At 41.1% G+C, this 21,124-nt stretch overlaps 1 protein-coding gene across 1 annotated transcript in view; it reads right to left on the bottom strand.

Moving 5' to 3' along the window:
• The window catches only part of LOC125459178 (transcriptional enhancer factor TEF-1), a 202,580-nt gene that overhangs the window by 114,380 nt on the left and 67,076 nt on the right, over positions 1-21,124 (bottom strand). Inside the window, exon 3 of the mRNA XM_048545230.2 lies at positions 12,644-12,898. Coding sequence (XP_048401187.1) covers positions 12,644-12,791 — 148 coding nt within the window. The 5' untranslated portion in view covers positions 12,792-12,898. The remainder of the gene's footprint in view (positions 1-12,643; positions 12,899-21,124) is intronic.

Genomic DNA, 21,124 nt, shown 5'->3' with positions numbered 1-21,124 from the left:
CTGTCTGCACTGCCTTGAGGAACTAACACCCTCATCAACTACCAAAATAGAAAACCAAGTTGTAAGCACTCATGCTCTTTGGTTACTCGGTGGTCACCCATTCCTTTCAGCTGCAGCGTGACTGCCTCTCCAAGCATGCTATCCATGTAACTCTTAGCTTCACGGATATGTCACGTTGTTTCCAGCCATGGATCAAGCTTCAAAACACAAAGCTCAAGTTTCTGCCATTGGGAGTACTTCCTGCACAAGTGGGAAGCTGGTCAGGTGAGTAAGTTCTCATATGATAGGTTACATATCCCAGCCAACTGACCTCACCTACCATGACTTAAACAAGAAATTACACAATCTTACCTGCTAACTTTCTATTTATGTAATCTTAAATATGTTCCCTTTATTTTAATTTTAGTCTCCTCCTCTTATTCTCAGACTTTTCCTTTCCCTGAGTGCCTCTCAATTAATCCCTTATTAATTTCGCAGGTCCTGAGTAGCAGGGGAAAAAAACCTCCCTTTTCCACTTCACCTAATTCCCACACTTAAAGTGCTACACTCCAGTATCTTGCAGGCTTCTGAGGCATTTTCTTTTACACCTGCCTCAGTTAGTTCAGGAACTGGTTTAAACCAGATTAACTGGGGCTAACAGTTAACTATCCAAATTACAGCAACCCCACCTACTAGAGAAATTGTTTTTACTCTCTTTGGCCCTAAAACAGACTGTCTACCCTTTAGAATTAGACCCTATTGAACTCCTGATGCTATCAAAGATCTAGCAGCCATTAATACTTAGTGCAATTAGCACTTAGTGCGAAGTTAACAGGGTAGTTGATAAACTCCCACACTTAGTTAAAATGCTACACGGTATTCTCTGTAAAGTTGCACTATTTTACCACATTTTTGTGTATTAAAGACTGATGCTGAAAATTGTTTCCGCATAAGTGTTCAATGTTTTTACATAAGGAGAGGCGGTCAATCAGTTCCTCGAGTCTGCAGCATCATTCAGTTGGATGATCGGCATCGCAACTCAATTAATGGTCATGGTACTGTAACTCTCACCTCCACTACAAAACAAAAATCTATCCATTTCATTTTGTAGATCCGAAACCACATGAGCTCAACAGCTACTTGTTTCAGAAGAGTTTTCCAGAGTTTCAATATCCTTTATGTTCAGTGAGTTGTTGCTTAATGGTAACACCTTAGAATGTTGATAGTGGGGGATTCAATGGTGGTAACAACATGGAATGTCTAGTGGTTAGACTTCCTCTTATTAGACATGGGCATTGCCTGGCATTTGTATGGTATGAATATTACTTGCCACTTGGCAGCCCAAGCTTGGATGTTGCCCAGATCTTGTTGCTTGGAACATGGACTGCTTCAGTCACAAACGGTGTTGAACATTGTGCAATTATGCAATAAATATCCCCACTTCTGTTCTTACAAAGAAGGGAAAGTCTTTGATGACATAGCTGCAGACAGTAGCACCTGGGACACTATCCAGAGGAGCTCCTGCGGAGATGTCCTGGAGCTGAGATGACTGACCTCCAACAACCATGACCATTTTTCCATGTGCCAGCTATGACTCCAACTAGAGTATTTGCCCCCTGACTGCCACTGATTCCAGTTTTGCTAGAGCAGCTTGATGCCACACTCAGTCAAATGCAGCCTTGATATCAAGGCTGCCACTCATTTCACCTCTGGAATTCAGCTCTTTTGTCCATGCTTGCAACAACATTGTAATGCAATCTGATATAGCTGGCAAGAGTAAAAAAAGTTGATACAAACAACATTCACATTGGTAATCGGTACTGTCTTCAGAACCACAGCAAGCATCCCTCAAGGTGCTTCAAACGCAATCCCAGGATCCTCACTACACATAACTGAAGTTTGATAATTCTAGGTTTTCAGACACAGTGACAGAGCATGAAGCGCAAGGTCCATCCAGCCATTAAGAATTGTGCTTGTCCTTGTAACTCAAGGAAGAGAAGAAACAACCTTGGGGACACAGAGGGAGTAAAGCAAAGCAGAGGTGGACAGGATAAGAGGAACCATAGCTTTCATTAAATAAAAAAAGAGGTTCGAAACAGAAAATGACTGATGAAAAAGAGATAGGAAGAAAAAGTGGCACTAGGAGAGAAAAAGTAGAGAAATAGAGCTAGAATGAGAGTGATTGCAGTGTGAACTGTGGAGACAGGGCAAAGAGTGAATGGGCTAATAAAATAAAGCTATCAATGATTAATGAGGCAATGGAAAAGGAACCCAAACTCAGCAGATACCTGCTGGTGAAATTGAACAGGAGCTGGCACTGAGTTATACACAGTACAAAGAAAAGGGCTCTTATTGGCTGCAGGTTTAAACACTTGTCAGATTATAGTTGCTTGATATTGTGCAGCACCATTACACTTTTGCTTAGCAATATATATATTTTTTAAAAAGACTGCGCAGTGCTTGAGGATGGCAGTAAGGTACAAATAGGCTTACAAGTACAATAGCAGTTGCAATCGCCTACCTCAACTGAAGTGTAGGTTACTGAATCACAAAATCCCAAGATTGTAAAGGTCCAAATCAGAGTTGCCTTGTGGTGTAGTTTGCACATGAACATTAATAAGGAATGAAAACAGAATTTTTTGGAAATACTCAAGTGTGACACCATCTGTGGAGACGGGTCATTATTTCTGACAGGAAGTAACCAAAGAGTACAGAGATCAACAAGTAAAAATACCTCCTCTTGCTTCTGTGGTCTTTGATGCCTTCAAAATAGGACAATGCTACTGAGAACCTTAACGTTGCAAACACCTAGTAGACAGATAACTCTCAGCAAACATCTTTATTGTTCAACGTCAGAATGCTACTGGTAACTTGATGAAGGAAATTATATCCTGACTTAAATAACAGCTCAGAAGCTGACTAAAGCCTGGCAGAAAAGGTTGCATATGCTCAACACCGAATGGCAAAACACAAATTGGTTAATCGTTTCGCCCTTAGGGAAAACGGAAAAAGCTTTGACACTTCTACATAGCAACTTTCACATTGACACATCCTAAACTGCTCCAGAACTAATAAGGTACTCTTGAAGTGTAGTCAGTCATAAGAATCTACAGCCAATTTGAACATAGGAAGCTCCAACAGATAGCAAAGTAAAAATGGATCAGATATCTAAAAGTCAATTGAAAGATGATTTAAGAAGTTAACACAAGGAAGATGTTATGAATATGGGAACTTAAGTCCACTTGAGTGGATACGTAGGAAATGATCTATTCCATTATTTATTTTATCCAATTGACTTCAGTTTGCTAATATTTTCCAATGCAATAAAAGACAACATAAAATAGTCTGCAGTGGAAAAATCTAAATACGCCTGTCACTCCCCCAGGGCTCTCTTCAGTCTGTGGGATGCAAATTAACCCCTCTCAGTATAGCCGGCTGCAGTGATGCAGCACTTAACCTTTTAAATGTTATTCCAACTTCTTGTCATCCAATTAGTGCAGTATTGTCTCAATCTGAAGTTATTCTTCAGTGAATTTACTAGATTTGGTACTTTTCTTGTGCATTGTTCTCATGCTTCAGTTTTCATTTTAGTTTTAGTAATTAATAGTTCAAATTTAGAAAATGAGATAAATACAATTACAGCAAAACTTGGAACCTATTACACTTTAAAGTTTGAAACAAAACCAGAAATTGCTAGAGAAAATCAGATCCTTGGATAGAAAGCAAAGTTCACATTCAAGTCCAGTGATCCTTCTTCAGAACTGATACTGAAAGACAGTTAGCCAGACAATGTAGATTAGAGAGTGGTTAGCACTGCTATCTCACAGTGTCAGGGACCTGGGTTCAAGTCCAGCCCCGAGTGACTGTCTGCGTGAAGTTTGCACATTCTCCTATAACCGTGCGGGTTTCCGCTCCATGTGGGTTTCCTCCCACAGTCCAAAGATGTGCGGGTGAGCTGACCTGGCCATGCTAAATTGCCCTGCAGTGTCCAGCAAAGTACAGGCTAGGCGGGTGAACCATGGTTATTCTAGCAGTTATGGGGTTTATAGTCTAGGTGGGATACACTTTAGAGGATCATTGTTGACTTGATGGGCTGAATGGTCTCTATCTGCACTGCTGGGATTCTACGATTCTAAGACAAAGGGATTGATGACAGTCAGCCACAGAAGGAGAAAGTCTGACATTGGGGACAATGAGGTGGTGAACATGAGGTGGCTGAGCTGAAAAGCAGCCCATGTCATGACAGGTCCTGGATGTGCGGGTGGGTAAAGGACATGGGACAAAATGCTCATGTTTTAAAACGTTTGAACTCAATAGTGTGTTCTGAAGAGTGCAGGGTCCACAAGTGGAAATAAAATGCTGTCCTTCCAGCTTGCACTGAGTCTTGCTGGAACACTACAGTAGGCCTGTAACAAAGGTAGGTTCCCTTAATAGGTTAACAAGTGGAAAGGTCGAGGCCTCAAAACAGACAGCCTGGCAGCATGTGTGGAGCAAGAAACACAGTTAAAGCTTCAAATCTGGTATGACTCTTCTTCAGAACTAAAGTCCTTAAGGTTCTGAAACAGTATCATACCAGTCTGAAGTGTTAACCTGTTTTTCTCCCCACAAACACTGCCAGAGTTTCTCCAGTATTCTTTTTGTTTGTTTCAGATTTCCAGCGTCTGCAGTATTTTGCTTTTAACTTAAAACAGCCAACTGGTTTATTTAGCTAAAGAATGGGAGACATGCTGTCTGTAATCTTTGCACATAGATAAGCTGCAGAGCTGGGCTGAGAGGTGGCAAATGGAGTTTAATGCAGACAAACGTGGGGTGATGCATTTTGGTAGGAGTAACCAGAAGGCAAAGTACAGGGCTAATGGTAAGATTCTTGGTAGTGTAGATGAGCAGAGAGATCTCGGTGTCCATGTACACAGATCATTGAAAGTTGCCACCCAGGTTGACAGGGCTGTTAAGAAGGCATACAGTGTTTTAGCTTTTATTAATAGAGGGATCGAGTTCCGGAACCAAGACATTATGGTGAAGCTGTACAAAACTCTGGTGCGGCCGCACTTGGAGTATTGCGTACAGTTCTGGTCACCGCATTATAAGAAGGATGGGAAGCTTTGGAAAGGGTGCAGAGGAGATTTACTAGGATGTTGCCTGGTATGGAAGGAAGGTCTTACGAGGAAAGGCTGAGGGACTTGAGGCTGTTTTCATTAGAGGGAAGAAGGTTGAGAGGTGACTTAATTGAAACATATAAAATAATCAGAGGGTTAGACAGGGTGGATAGGGAGGGCCTTTATCCTAGGATGGTGACGGCGAGCACGAGGGGGCACAGCTTTAAATTGAGGGGTGAAAGATATAGGACAGATGTCAGAGGTAGTTTCTTTACTCAGAGACCAGTAAGGTAATGGAACGCTTTGCCTGCAACGGTAGTAGATTCGCCAAATTTAGGTACGTTTAAATCGTCATTGGACAAGCATATGGATGTACATGGAATAGTGTAGGTTAGATGGGCTTGAGATCGGTATGACAGGTCGGCACAACATCGAGGGCCGAAGGGCCTATACTGTGCTGTAATGTTCTATGTTCTATAATAGAATCCTGAGAAATATTCTTTTGTTTTAGGAATTACAGTTAAGTTAGTTTAAAAGCATTCAAAAATCTCTGGAAGCCTGTTAAACCTACTTACTTCATCAGATCAAAAAGAGCAATTATAAACTGATGATTTTTAATGAAAAATGTCAGTTTGAGGACAGCCCAGAGCAGGATGCATCATCACAGAGCTGTGTGAAGCTTAGGTGCGTGCTCTTGTTTTAAATTACCTGAATGCTTGCTTGGAAAGTTAGTAGCTGTTTGGTTTTATTGTTTTCACCTCGTTAGGCCTACACCAAGCACAAAGTAAAAGACTAACTTCATCAGTGGCCATGTGTAAGGTGGTGAAGTCTAATCTCTGTCCGAGGAGAAATGAAGCTCAAAAATTGCTTAGTTCAGGGTCTGAAATTAGTGGGAAAATGTAGTGGTCCTGACAGAATGTTACAGTAAAGGAAGCAGTAAACCAGATTAGGTTAGGAAGTATTGACAGTAATCAGAATATCCGTCATGATGGGGCAGCAAGTGAAAGTTTTACCATGAGAACGGGTGGACCTGAAGAGAATTTTGCAAAGATTTGTGGCGCAATTTTGTGTGGTCCTTATGTAAGTAAATAACATTTAAGACAGATGCATCTTTTAAGAGACTTTGCAAAAGTACTAAGTAAACTTATATGCATAACATCTGTAGTGATAAACCATATCATTTAGTTAATAGAGCTCTAATCAATAATCTTTGCATGGTCAAGCAGGAGAGATCAGACTGAAGTGCGACACGACTTGAGAAAGGATATTGTTTGGGGGCTTTGGAGGCAGTAAGAGGAGAGACCTGGTAAATCTTTCTTTTCATTCTACATTTTAAAAGTTTAGAATTCAGTGATCTAGTTAGAAGGTTAATAGGGTAGCTGACTCAGCTGACTGAAGGACACTTATCAGTCTAAAGCCTGAATAGGGGCTCAAGAGGTGTTGATTGCTATTAAAGTTTAATAATGTGAGTCATCTCAGGCTCACCTCAAATTTGTTTACGAGATGGCCTGTTGAAAGCACATGATCAGTAAGCTTTGCAGAGTCTGGAAGGAGAAATCAGATCCAGAGAGGGACACAGCCCGAGTGATTATATAGCTTGGTGACTCTGGAGGCAGCATGGGAATTCGGTGCAGAGGAGAAGGTGCTTTTAAGTCTTTTTTTGCTCATTGTTTGTAAGGTGTTTTTCAACAGGATAAACTGAAGCTCAGGATCAGGGGCTGAGCATGCAGAGTGACATCACAGGAAAACTAAGTTCATTGATTGGTGATGGCTACTAATTTGATTGTCTATCATTGGTTACTTTCATACTGGGGATAACATAGTCTAGGGAATAGACGCTGTTCTCTGTGGCCAGGATTGAGAGCCCCAAGGATTGTGTTGTCCACCAGGTGCCCAGGTTCAGGATGCTCTTAACTGGGCTGCAGAGGAGCTTGGAGTGGGAGGGGAATGATCCAGTTGTCATGGTCCACATACATACCAACGATATAAGTAGACAGAGATCCAGAGGGAAAATGAACAGCCAGGGACTGAAGTGAAAAGACAACTGGAAAGATGATAATCTCTGGATGACCAGCTGAGCTAAATGACACAGAGTAAACAAGATTAAAGAGGTAACACATGTGACTCAAAGATTTGTGAGGAAGAAACAGGGCTAAAGCCATGGTACATTGGCACAGGGTACTGGAAAAGAGGGCACTGTTCTGACGGATGAGCTCCACCTGAATCATGCTGGGACCAGAGTTCTGGCAAATCGCATAACTGGAGCTGTGGAGTGGGCTTTAAACTAAATCGTGGAGCGATGGGTTCAGGTGCAAGAAAAGTTACAGAAAAAGTTAAAGGGGAGGAGGGCTCAGTAGAGGTCATTCAAGTTTCCAAAACAAGTAATAAGACAGGGTGTGGGAAGGGTCAGGAATCTAACTTCTGGCACACCAGATAACAGGGCAACTTAGAGATGGGTGGGATGATCAATGCAGGCCTTCAAGTGCTGTACTTATATGTGTGCAGTCTACAAAACAAGGTAAACGAATTTGTTCACAGATTGAAACTGGCTGATACGATTTTGTGGTTACCACAGAGATACAGCAGCAAGGGATTCAGAATTGGGAACTAAATATCCAAGAATGTGTCCTAACAAAAGAAGAGGCAGATCAGAGGTGGTGAGGATGACTTGTTAGTAAGAGATGAAATCAAAGAGAGAACAAGAAGCAATCCGGAGCTGAAAGGCATAAAGCGTGTGTGGTTGGAGTTGAGGAATCACAAAGAAAAGAAGACACTGATGGGAGTTGTGCAGAGGCCTCCTACTTGTACTAAGGATGTGGGGAAGAAAATAAATCAGAAGATACGAAAGGTACTATTATAATAATCATGGGGAGTTCCATATGCAGGTTGACTGGGAAAATCAGATCAGCAGCCAATCCCAAGAGAAGGAATTTGAGAGACGTCTGCAAGATTGATATTTGGAGTAGCTTGCGTAACAGCCCACTAGGGAAACGGGCAATTCTGAATTTGGTGATGTGTAAAGAGCCGACCTTGATCAGGGAGCTTAAAGTGAAGGAATCCCTAGAGACATTCACCCTTAAGTTTAACAGGCAGAAGCTGGGTCAAAATGTCAAGGTGTAAAATTAAATAAAGGTAACTAGAAAGGCATGAGGGAGAAGCTGGCCAGAGTTGATTAGAAAGGGAGCTTAGCAGGCAAGGCTGTGGACCAGCAATGTCAGAAGTATCTGGGGGTAATTCAGGGGGCAGATCAGAAATTCATCCCAAGGAAGAAGAAACTTACTAAGGAGATGATGAGGCAAGGGAAGTCAGGAGAGCATAAAAGCGAAAGATAATATGGTAAAGATTAGTGGAAAACCACAGGGTTGGGAAACCTTTAACAACTAGCAGAGGATAACAAAAAAATACAATAAAGGGGACAGAAGACAAAATAGAAGCATAAGCTAGCTAGTAATATAAAAGAAAATTGTAAGAGTTTTTTTTAAGATTTACAAAAGGTAAGAGAGCTAACAGTGGACATTGGAACACTGGAAGATGAGGCTGGAGTAGTAGTAACGGGGAGCAAAGAAATAGCAGAGAAACTGTGCATCAGGGTTCATGGATTGTATGAACTTCACCCCAGAGTTCTGAAAGAGATAGCGGAGGCTTTGGTGGTGATCATTCAGGAATCACTGATGTCAGGGAGGGTGTCAGAAGACTGGAAAATGGCGAATGTAGCAATCCTGTTTGAGAAGGGAGAGAGGCAGAAGGCAGCAAGTTATAAGCCAGTCAGCTTGACCTCAGTCATTGGCATGATTTCAGAATCTATTATTTAGGATGAAACAGTGGAATACTTGGAAAGGCATGGTAAAATAGAGTTGAGTCAGCGTGGCTTCATCAAGGGGAGGTTATGACTGACAAATCTGTTGGAATTCTTCAAGGAGGTAATGAGTAAGTTAGATAAACGAGAGCCAGTAGATTTCCAGAAGACCTTCCACGATGTACCACACAGGAGGCTGCTAAATAAGGTGAGAACCCATGGTGTTAGGGCAAGATACTGGCATGGATACAATTAGCTGACTGGTAGAAGGCAGAGCAAGGATATAGGCATCTTTTTCAGTATGACAGCAGTGACTAGTGGAGATCCACAGGGATCAGTGTTGGACCACAACTATTCACATTATACATTAACAATCCCATCCAGACAAAGGAACTGACAGCATTTTTGCTAAGCTTTCACATGACACCAGTAGCGTTGAGGAGGCAGGAAGGCTGCATAAAGACTCAGACAAAAGTAGGAGAGTGTGCAATAAAGTAGCAGACAGCACAGAAAATGGGAAAGTGAGAGGTTACGCATTTTGGTGGAAAGAAGTGGCAGAGACTATTTTCTAAATAGGGAAAGGCTTGAGAAATCTGAAGCACAAAGGAACTTGAGAGTTCTAATTCATGATTCTCTTAAGGTTAATGTGCAAGTTCATTTAGCAGCTGGGAAGGCAAGTACAATGTTAGAATTCATTTTGAGGGATTAGAATACAATACCAAGGACGCACTGCTGAGGGTGATGGCGACTCTGGTCAGCCACATTTGGAATATTGTAAGCAGTTTTGGGCCCTTTATTTAAAGAAGGATGTGCTTGCCTTAGATGGGGTTAAAACAAAGATTTACAAAAAATGATCCTATGAAGGGTTTGTCATTTGATGAACGGCTGAGGACTCTGCCCTTGTACGCAATGGAGTTTACTATGATGAGGGGGATCTGATTGACGCTTACAAAATACTGAGAGGCCTGGATAGAGTGGACATGGAGAAGTTGTTTCTACTAGTGGAAGAGACTAGGGCCTGAGGCACAGCCCCAGAGTTAAGGTACAACCTTTTAGATCCGAGATGAGGGGGGATTTCTCCAGCCAGAGAGCGGTGAATCTGTTGACACAGAAGGTTGTGGAGGCCAAGTCATTGAGTATAATTAAGGCACAAATATATATGTTCTTAACTAACCAGGGGATTAAAGATTTTGAGGAGAAGGCAGGAGAACCCGGTTGAGAAGCATTTCAACTATGACCGAGTGGCAGAGTAAACCTGATGGGCTGAATGGCCTAACTCCAATCCTATATCTTATGTTAATATCTTATGTTATTTAATTCCAGTATAGACAATAAGATGTGCTTTAGTTAAAAGTAAAATCTTGTAGTGCAGTTCAATTTCTTTTTAGAATCCCTACAGTCTGGAAACATGCCATTCAGCCCAACTTAGTCTGCACTGAACCTCAGAGCATCCCACCCAGACCCATCCTCCCGTAACCCACCTAAGCTACACATCCCAGAACACTACGGGCAATTTAGTATGGCCAATCCACCTAACTACACATCTTTGGAGGAAACCAGAGCACCCAGATGAAACCCACACGGACACGGGTAGAATGTGCAAACTCCACACAGACAGTCACCCAAGGGTGGAATCGTACCCTGGTGCTGAGAGACAGCAGTGCCACCGTGCTGCCAATTTGAGAGGAAGTCAGTTCGATTCCTTTCTAACTATTACGGTCCTTGACCAAATTGTGGCAAGCCATTAAGTTGAGGTGCTCAAGAGATCAGAATTAATGGAGCACGTTAATTCTATGGTTCAGGAAGGAGATTGCTGAGGCAAAGAGTAGTGAGACCTTAAAAGGATCTGACCACAAAGAATTGAGATAACCTGGGTTTCTGATCCAGCAGTAAGTTAAAAAGCACAGGGATCATGGGTGAAGAAGACTAGGAGCAATATAGTTTCTAAGCCCATGTCACTCAAGATAGCTGTCATGTTATTGCAAAATGAACACAAGATGTAACAGTTTTCTCAAAACTCCCTTTTAAATACCTTTCCCCTTAATCAACTGTTAATATATTCTGCAGCGCCACGGTGTTGTGGGAGTGATGGAGTAAGTTAGAAGGAAGTATTTCAAAACACAAAGCAAACAAAACTGCTACCAAAAATACTTGGGCCATAGTGGAGAAAGAATACCAGTTCAGAGATTATCATCATTAAATGATTTGGATTTAACAGATAGCGAGCACTAGCCAAGTCAAAAGAGACAAACATATGTGTTCCTACACAAAAACCTCACGTGATGCAAAACATTAACTGTGTGTGGGTCTCTCTTGCCATTAATTTTGCCAAATCTAAGTTTCTCCAGCATTTTCTGGTTTGATGCTTTTTTTTAAACTGAACACAAGTGACTCGTATGTAGGTGGAGTGGACAGGACTCCTGGGGCTTGAGCAGGTAACATTGAATGCCAATTCAGGGCAGCACTGAGGGAAGGTTCACTGATGAAATGTTCAATTTGGGTCTTCAGCATCCTGCATCTGCTACTTGAGACTTCTTGGTAACACTATGAAGAATAGGAAATTCTTCCAGCATCCTGCCTGATATTCATTCCAAAAACATCAAGCAGTCGTTAATCTTGTTGCTGTTGCTCATGGCATCTTGCTGTGTACAGACATGACTGCCCTCTATCCACGCACTCACCATAGCAGTAAACATGATCTACATGAAGCACTCCTCAGTATCTAAATAGAACAATTCAGAACTGAAAAGGGCCATTTGGCCCACTTTATTTCTGCAAGGTATTAGAAAGCTGCAGTCTCATCTTGCCTGCTCATTTCACAAAGATCTTCAATTTCTCTTTGTCACATGTTTGTCCAATTCCCTTTTGGAAGTTATTACTGACCCTAATGTAGGCAAGTCATTTCACATTATAACTCACTATGCAAAAGAAACATCTCATTCCACCCTCTGGTCCCTTTGCCAATTATCTATGTTCTCTGGCTACAGGCTGCCTTTCAGTTAGAATGGATTTCTCCCCATTTGTTCTGTCAAACCCTTGAAGTAGACTCGTCAGAAATCCAGGTCCAGTCATAACTTCAAGTGATTAGCATTACACTGAATCAGTAAGCTGCCTTTTCAATTGGGGAAAAAAAAACATTATTTTTCCTCAAACTCACAGCTTTGAATATATTTCACAAACGAAGTGTTATTGCTAAACTAGAAATGATAATATGGTCTGCACTTTAAATATTTTTTACAATGTTATCAAGCTACTTAACCCAGTCACCTTTCCCCTCAAGCATCTCTCTTCTCTGGCCTAGTATTATCCTCCACAGCAGCTGCAAGACTTCTTTCAAGAGCACAATATTCTTTTTCTTTAAAAATGCAATTTGTTCAGAATGACAGCTGCACAGTGGCAAAGTGCCGTTATAGAGACTTGCAAAGGGATGTAGATCATGTGTGAAAAAAATTCTCTGATTTCCATTACTTCACATGACAGCTATGTTGGGAGTCATTTGGCATTGGATTGGGGTGGAGATGGAGAAGGGAGGTGATGGGGAAAAGGGGAGAGAGAACGAGAGACAGAGAAAGAGAGAGAGCAAAAAAGAGAACGAGAAAAAGACAAAGACACACACACACAAAGACACACACACACACACACACACACACACACACACACACACACACACACACACACACACAGAGGGGGAGAGGGGGAGAGGCACAGCTGGTAGCAGTGAAACCATCTGGTCCCAAAAGCGTCTCCTTTTTCTACAGTTCTGGTGACTCACCATACATTTTGCCTTCATCTGAGAGAATGATTTTTCTCCTTCCACATGGTGGGTAGATGGCCAGGGCTTCCTGGAAACTCTGCTCTATGTCAGGACTCCAGACACCTTCTGCATCGTTGTCCATCGGCTTATCAGCTGAATCCGTCATCCTCTCCAGGTTTTCGGCAGGACTTTCACTGCCGCTCCAGTTGTTGGAATCTATGGCGCCAGTGGATTTCTCCAAGCCTTAAGCCTGGAGCCCAACCAGGAGAAATTCTAGAGAGAGAAAAAATATCTTTCTAAAAACACACAAATTGAGAAACGGGCATTTCCTTTCAAGTTGATTTTCTCACTGTAAACATATACATAACAAACAACCTCTTAATAGTTTTACTTTAAGAAGAATGTTAAACATTGGATTTATAGAACAGAAACAAATCATTCAGTACAACCGGTATGTGGTGGTGTTTGATTCATATAAACCTTCTGCCACCCTCCTGCATCTAACCTCATCAACATATCCTACAATTTCTTCCTCCCTCGCGTATTTATCCAGTTCTCCTTAAAAGTGCACCTACGTTCTTCATTTCAAACTCAGATTTCATATTCAACACTCTTTTGATAAAAATGTTTCTCTTAAATTATCTTCTATTGATGGCCCCTTGTTCCAATTGTCTATTCCAATTAACACTTTTATACTCTTAACCTTAAGGACTATTTCAGGTCAGAGCCTTGGTCAAGGTTTCTTTATTCAGGCATAATTCTAGTAATCTACATGCTTCTTCACTCTTTTTTACTATATGGAGGCAAAAAACGTGAACGGTACTCTTAAATTTTATCCAAGGAAGGACTATAAAAGATGAACTTTGCTTTTCAACCTTATTCCCTCCAGATATGAAATCAGAACTTTTATTCTTTAAAATAGTCATATTAACCTTTTGCCACTTCTGGCCACTTGTGTGCCTCCAGCTAGAGATCCCACAGCTCCTCAGTCCCTTTAGACCTTTACATCAAAAAGATGAAGGAAGACAAGAGAATCCATCAAAATGACCAGGTCTCATGCCAACTCTCACTAAAAAAACTACTGCACCAGGACTCAGCATAGCAGCTAGGAGGTAATTCACCCAACCTGCTGGGTCTTCCAAAGAGCTAATCAATTGTTCCCACACTCTGCTCCTGCCCGATAGCCCCTCAAAAACAGTTTTCCACTCCAAGTATTAATTTGATTGCCTTTTTAAAGACACTTTTAAATCTGCTTCCATTAACCCTCCAGACAGTACATCCCTATTTACCAAATGTTATTGTGCAAAAAAAAACTTTGCATTTCTCCCTCTTGTTCCTTCTACCAGTCAGGTAAAAACTGCACTTTCCAGTTACCGAGCTCCTGCCAAGGAATTCAGCGAAGGTTAAGAGGGCATCAGACAGAAGTGTACAGAAGTACTAGAATTTGAAAGAATGAATTGAGAAATTGTTGCCTTCCTGCCTGACCAATTGACATCAGAGAGCATAACATCAAGAGGCCCATCAAAATGTGCAAAGGAGAGAGTACGAAAGTACATTTCAAACAAATCAGCAAGTCATTAGGATACAGGCTTATGGAAAAGTCATCATATGAGGCACATGCTTATTCCCCTCGAGCGAGAGCCGGGGTCATTTATGATTGAGGTGGAAATCACCGCGTACAAATAGTGTAACGTTAATCAGGACTGCTATTAACTCTTGTATTATGATTGCTTAAGTATTGCTTCTTTGTCAAAGTTTTAAAACATGTGTAGTCTTGAGAGGATTGAAGGACGTCTGCATTATGATCGGCAAGGCATTGATTCAGTCAGGCTCAGGCTGACAAACCTGGAGTCATATGCCTTTCACTTTTGACACATTCATATGGAATGTCCAGCCAGAGGCAGCACAATAAGTAGAATTTGCCATATGCGTTTTTAAAATGGGAAGCTGATAAATATTTGGCAAAGTGAAAATTTTACATGCAAGGTCAAGGAAACATAACTATATAGATCAGACTCTCCAAGAGTCATCAATAACTACATTGACTGAAAAAATGCCTTCTGAGCTGCAGAATTATGATTCAGTGCTTCTATTTTACTAAACTCTCTCTACCAACACAAAGTCAGGGTGATTGCTGTCAATCCTGTTCAATTGGTGGCACGCTCTCAGAACAGTTCAGACTGGCAGGCCTCTCAAGGAGGCATGGAATGGTTAGAGGTGTGGCTTTTAGATGTGACGAAAGATCAAGATTGCACCAGCCCCTTCAACAGGATATTATTTTGTTGAAGAATAGGAAACTATTGCAATCCTAAAAATATTCTTCCCTTAATGAACAACATAAAAACAGTTCTGTCTTTAACTTGGTTTAAGTTGGTCTGATATTACACAAGCCCAGTCTAAGTAAAGAACAGGTTTCTTTCCTGAAGTTGACAGATTAATGGCCAATTTTATGGTAACAAGTTCATATTTTCATCAAATTGCATCATTGATCTCACTTGATTTTTGTGGAATCTTTAGGACTACTTCACAAAGAAAAAGAGTACGTCAATTATAAATCACAGTGGCACATCTTGATAACACAGTATGGCATACTCAGTATGCTTTTTGCTACCTTCAGAATTGATAACTGCAACACGTTCCTGGCCAGCTTCGTATCTTCCACCTTCAAACTTGGTCATCCAAAACTGTACTGCCAGTATTCTAACTGCATCAGATCCAATCTGCCTGTCATCACGATTTTTGCTGATTCACACTGGCTCCAAGACTACCAACCACACCATGGCTTGAAAAGTGTCAGCCTTGTTTACAAATCTGTCGATGGCCTCACCCCTCCCATTTTCTACAACCTACTGCAACATATGCACTCCTCCAATTCTGATCCCCATATCTTACAGGCCTGGCAGCTAAAAACTCGAGCCAGACAGAGGGGATTTTCCTCCCGAAACCCCCCTCACCCCACCTAAAACCTTTGACCATACCAACAACTCATGTGGCTTGGTATCAAATTTAGTGGTGAGTCTCCTGTGAAGGTCCTTGGGGAGGTTTATTCCATCAAAGCTGCCAAGCAAACGCCAGTTTATATTGCTTTTCTTGAAGCTTGCAGGTAACGAAATGCTCAGGTGGCTGGGTCACATCATAGTTACAGTATGGTCATGATATTCTTCAGTTTGGTTTAGCCTAAATGGAACGTCTCCTGCCACCACAATCGCAAAGGAGGTCAGTGCTGCTGATGCCATCAATGTGCGCTTTGAGCCAGAAGCTGGTGCTGACTGTCACTGTGTGGGCAGGGTGCCAGTGATGCCCAAGAAACTCTTCAAGGCCTTTACAGTCCTCCTGTACATGCATGGTGCCCAGCTCTGCCATTCCAATCTCTCTCCTCCCACTCCCCTTCTCACCCCTACACTCTGTGCCGTGGCCAGCACCATGCTCATCACGACACTTGCTAGCATCCTGGTCACTTACTCGCAACTTTTGATTGCGTTGTCCTCCCTCGCTCCCAGGGAGACTGAATGGCAGACAGTGGCAGGAAGGTTGAGGAGTCTGGAGCAGCAAGTGTGTCAAGTGGGACAGTGAGCAAATCACAAGCACAGAATTTGAAATAATCTAAGAGATTTGCAAAACTCTAACTTTGTTACTTGTTTCTGATGCAGGCACCTCTCTCCAGCATTGCTGGCAGTGACAGCTCAAGTACTATAAGTGCACAGGCAGAGAGTTTGGCTCCTGCAGTTGGAGTGGCGATAAACACAGCCTAAACAAAAACAGAGATGCAGCCTACTAGCCAGTATCATATTACATTTGAGATTCACCACTCATTAATTCTGGATAACATTTAAAGATCAGATGTATAATCCAGCAAGCGTATAGAATTACAGGATTTAATAAATATTAAGTGAGGTCAGTTGCAGTGTCCTCAAATTGATATAATTTTCTTGCAGGTTGAAAATCATAGAATCTTGCAGCCCAGTGTTACAATATAGGCCTGGAAGGGCCGATATTGATTGCATGCCATAAGCACGAACCACTGAGGTGATTTTATGAAGACAGCACTGAAGGAATAAGAACAATGACCAGGACTCCAAACAGACTCTGCAATAGTTTATGCCATGACCTTGTAACATGTAAATAGTAGCAGAGATGCAATTAACTAGCTCTTGTTTACTCCAACAGACTCTCCTGGTTAGACCAGAAAGTGCTATCCTCATCCAAACTAGATCACATGGGGCCTTTGAGGAACACGCACTGAGAAGGTATTGCTGACAGCACGTACAAAACACAGGAGACATTTGACCCATCCTGCCTATGCAAGTTCCTAGAAATAGCTGTCAAATTTAGTCCGTGCCCCCAATTTTAACTCCCTATAACCATGAAAATTAGTCATCTTTTACTATCTGCTGACTAGCCTTGTGAAACTCCCAATGAATCTGTTTCCTTCACCTTTAGTAGGTATCAGTGGCACGTTCTAGATTTTAAAATTTGAGAAATGATAAATCTGCTCATTTTCTCTCTAGGCTTAGCTAATTTTTTTAAAATCAATGGTTTCTAGTTATTGATTCACTTGCTAAAGAAAATATGCTTTCTATATTTGGTTTATCAAGATCTTCATCAATATTGATTAATTTTAAGCATATCCATTACATTGTGAATTTCTTCAGTAACTACAGTTTTTCTACATGTTCTCGTGACAGTCAGACAGTCGTATCTGATCTCCCCTTGTACACAATAAACAAGCTTTCACCTCTTGCTACCTCAATGTGTACCAAAGGATTTTATAGCCAACGAAGTACATCTGAACTGTAGTCCTAGGCAATCAATAATTAACATCAATTCCCTGACCGTCAATGCAGGATTTGAACCTGTGCCTCTGGATGACTGGTACCATTATATCTTTCTCTTACAGTGGGCCAAAGGGCCGTTTCTCTGTTCTAGTAACATTATCACAGTGATACCACACCTTAATCCAAGTGTTTCACCAAGGTATAAATGGAAGTGTAGTACAGAAATAATTTGAACTTAGAATCCTCAGCTTGATGTAGGGGAAATTCAGGACAGCAGCCTCCTACCATAGTGCACTTCTTTTGAATTCACTCATGGGATGTCAGCATCTCTGGCTAAATGGGGATTTATTGCTTAACCTTAACTGCTCAGAGGGCAGCTAAGAGTCAACCACATTGCTGTGGGTCTGGAATCATATTTGGGCCAGGCCAGGCAAAGATGACGGATTTGCTTCCCAAAAGGACAGTGAATCAGATGGGTTTTGCCTGACAATCGACAACGGTTTCATGGTTATCAGCAGACCTCTAACTCCAGATTCTTTACTGAATCCAGATTATACCAACTGCCATGGCAGGATTCAAACCCAAGTCCCCAGAACATTAACTGAGTTTGTAGGTTAATAGTCTAGCAATTAGTCACAAGGCCATTACCTGCTCATTCAAAATGTGGGGCTTTGGGGGTGTAGAAATAGAGCCTGCATCAGCCTAGAACTCAACTCCAGTCACCTTTTATTGTGTGGCATTAGGATCAAAGCTATGGCATCCATCCATGCCTCCCCACCCAAGCACTTGACTCCTTGTGAAACAGAAGGCACTGCCCATTGCTAGTGTGACTGCATGGGGAATGCTTCATTCAGCATTGGTTGTCCAGGAGCTTTGAATTGTTGCATCATTTGCAACATGTGCAACTGATAGAGAAATTCCAGAATCTGATGCATCTAAATGTTTTCATAGCAGTTAAGATTTCAAAAAATTCAACTGAAATAGTTACACATGCATCACAGTGCAACTAAACAGAACGTGCCTGAAAAAAAATTGCTACTCATTTTGATCCTGACTTCAGTTTCCTTTCTTTCTCTGCTGAAAATAATTCTGTTCATGCATTGTAAGCTGAAAAATCACAGGCAGCAGCTTGTTAAAGTGAGCTAAGACCATACATTCTCGTTCTACATTGCCTGGACTCAAAAGAACTGTATTGAGGGGTGGGGGCAGGAGAGCAAGCCAGGTGAAAGCACTAAAGTGAGAGAGCAGAATGCTAATGAACAGCCTTCAGCAAATTCCTTTTTTTTGTAACTTGAATGCTGACAGCGCATTTCTGGCTCACAGCGTTCCATTCCTGCGACGAAAATGCTCCCTCTCAATCCTTCATCATAGCAAAAAGAGCTGAAAACAACAGTAATCACTTTCAAGCGAACATAATACAGCCATTTATCCCTTAACAGCACCCTAATGTTAATAATAAGAGAAGAAAATGAGTTTTTCATCATAAAATATCATGAAGGAGCACACTAGTAAAATGTTCCCATTAAGTTTCCTCTGCTATAGTACAGAATCCCCTCACATTTTAAATAGAAACTACATTGTTGTCCATTTGGAAAAGAGAAAATGAATTATCAGAAAGTGATAAAGAAGAATAGCCAGAACTTGGAACAATTAACTCATTGTGCTGGAGTCAATTCAATAACTATTATTAGAGAATAAACCTCAAGAAGAAGAAACTCGGACTTAAAAAAAATCAAAATATGTGTTCTCTTTCCCATCTGTGCATTTACAATATTCAGGATGGAGGTGTACAGTTTGGACTTTGCCTAGAATTGATGTAAATTCATGATTGATCAATTGACAGCAGCAAGATTTCCTGATCTACCCTTCCTTCAGTTGCGCTTCAACAGTTGGCTGCACATTTCCAAGTTTCAAGATTTCTATTCAAATCTTGGCACACGAACATTTCATCCAGGATGACAATCCCAGTATCGTCATGAGGGAGTGCTGCATTGTTAAAAGTTGTGAATGTCAGACAAAGTTCCAAACCTAGACCCAGTCTTCCCTCTGACTTCTGACATAAAATCTGACTAATTTGTTACTGCTTAAAGCGGCACAGGGGAGTTACTTATTCTGAATACAACAGCATAAACCAATAACCAGATATTATGGTCATTTATCCTTCTGCTCTTTGTATCTGATACAGCACAGTCCCTGAATGATGCAACAGCATTTTCAAGTCTATGTAATAAACTAAGTGCTTTCTGTGAAAGATACACATCGTATCACCAGCAAGAAATTCACACTAATTTTCAACTGAAATCAAACTTGAAAAAATTATAAAATTAATAAAAGCAGTCTGAAATGTCAGTGTGATTGTAATTTGATATTACGATCTTCCTAAAAATAAACTATAATTTCTGACTTCCATCATCTGATTTTTAATACCTGGAACCTTACATGGACTAAAATTTGAAAGGGAAAAAACATTTATTTAAGATAGCCATAATGGTTACCTTACCAGTCTGAGCCAAGTTTATAACAACACCAATAAACAAGGCCAATCTAAACTGAGAATATGTAATCACATGACAAACTAGTATTTGGATTTGTATCCTTGTTGTTTTATTTAAACCTTTCTGTGAATTTCACATATTGGGACAAAAGTCACATACAGGTAACCAGGTTGGGAAAGACAACGAAGCCCAGAGACAAGAATACATAAAGGAACAGCATTTTCAAGCAACGGCAAAAAGAATGGTGGATTCATAACTGCTGAATTGAATGGCTTGAGTGTGATAGTAGTAACTGCTAATGCTGGAGAATCTGAGATAACACGGTATGTAGCTTGATCAACACAGCAGGACAAGCAGCAGAGGAGCAGGAAAGTTTGACGTTTTGGGTCGAGACCTTTCTTCAGAGACCCTTCCATGTTATCTCAGAATTGATGGCTTGTTCTCTTTTCTCCAGGTTTCTTCCAGCCTCATGAAAAACAGCACCCAGTAATAAAGCAGATTGGAGAAATGTGTACTCACCGAGGACTGAAGGTCATCTATAAATGTTGTCACTGGTTTGGATACTGTACAAGATAACTAACCAACTGTGGTCTTGATTTAAAAACTAAAGTAAAACCAAAGGCTCCAAAGACTTTTTAAACCATTAATTCTTGACTGTTTTGTACCAGACACACTCCACCTTTTAAAAAGCTTATTCTTGTGTTTGCGTTTTTGATGCTGGATTTTATTTTTTTTGAGATGGCAATTAATTTTTCATTCAAGAAAGCCAAACAAACGATTCCTTTATTTCAATAACAGCTACACTTTAACTGAAACATGACATAGCTACATACTTAAAAAAAGAGTAAAAATCTTTGTTGAGACCAATCAAGCGGGTTAAAAAGAGGGGAGTTGATTCACCCTTCCACGCCAGTTTGAAATAAGAGAAATTAGGAATACAGCAGCGGGGTGGTTACATTACTGGATTAGTAATCACGAGGTCTGGACAATTGATCCACAGACAGACGTTCAAATCCTACCACAGTTGCTGGAATTTTACACTTAATTACTTAAATCAAACTGGAATAAAAAGCTCAGTAGACTCTGTAACAGTGACTGTAAAACTACGAAAGTGTTGGAGAATCTCATCCGGTACACTAATGTCCTCAGGGAAAGAACTCTGCCGTCACTTCTTGGTGTGACCGACGTGTGACTCCAGATTCGTATTAATGTGATTGACTCTTAACTGC

The sequence above is a fragment of the Stegostoma tigrinum genome, chromosome 17 (genome assembly GCF_030684315.1).
Source record: "Stegostoma tigrinum isolate sSteTig4 chromosome 17, sSteTig4.hap1, whole genome shotgun sequence".
Classification (NCBI taxonomy): domain Eukaryota; kingdom Metazoa; phylum Chordata; class Chondrichthyes; order Orectolobiformes; family Stegostomatidae; genus Stegostoma; species Stegostoma tigrinum.
The sequence above is the reverse complement of the archived record's forward strand: the minus strand, read 5'-3'. Positions and strand labels throughout refer to the sequence as shown.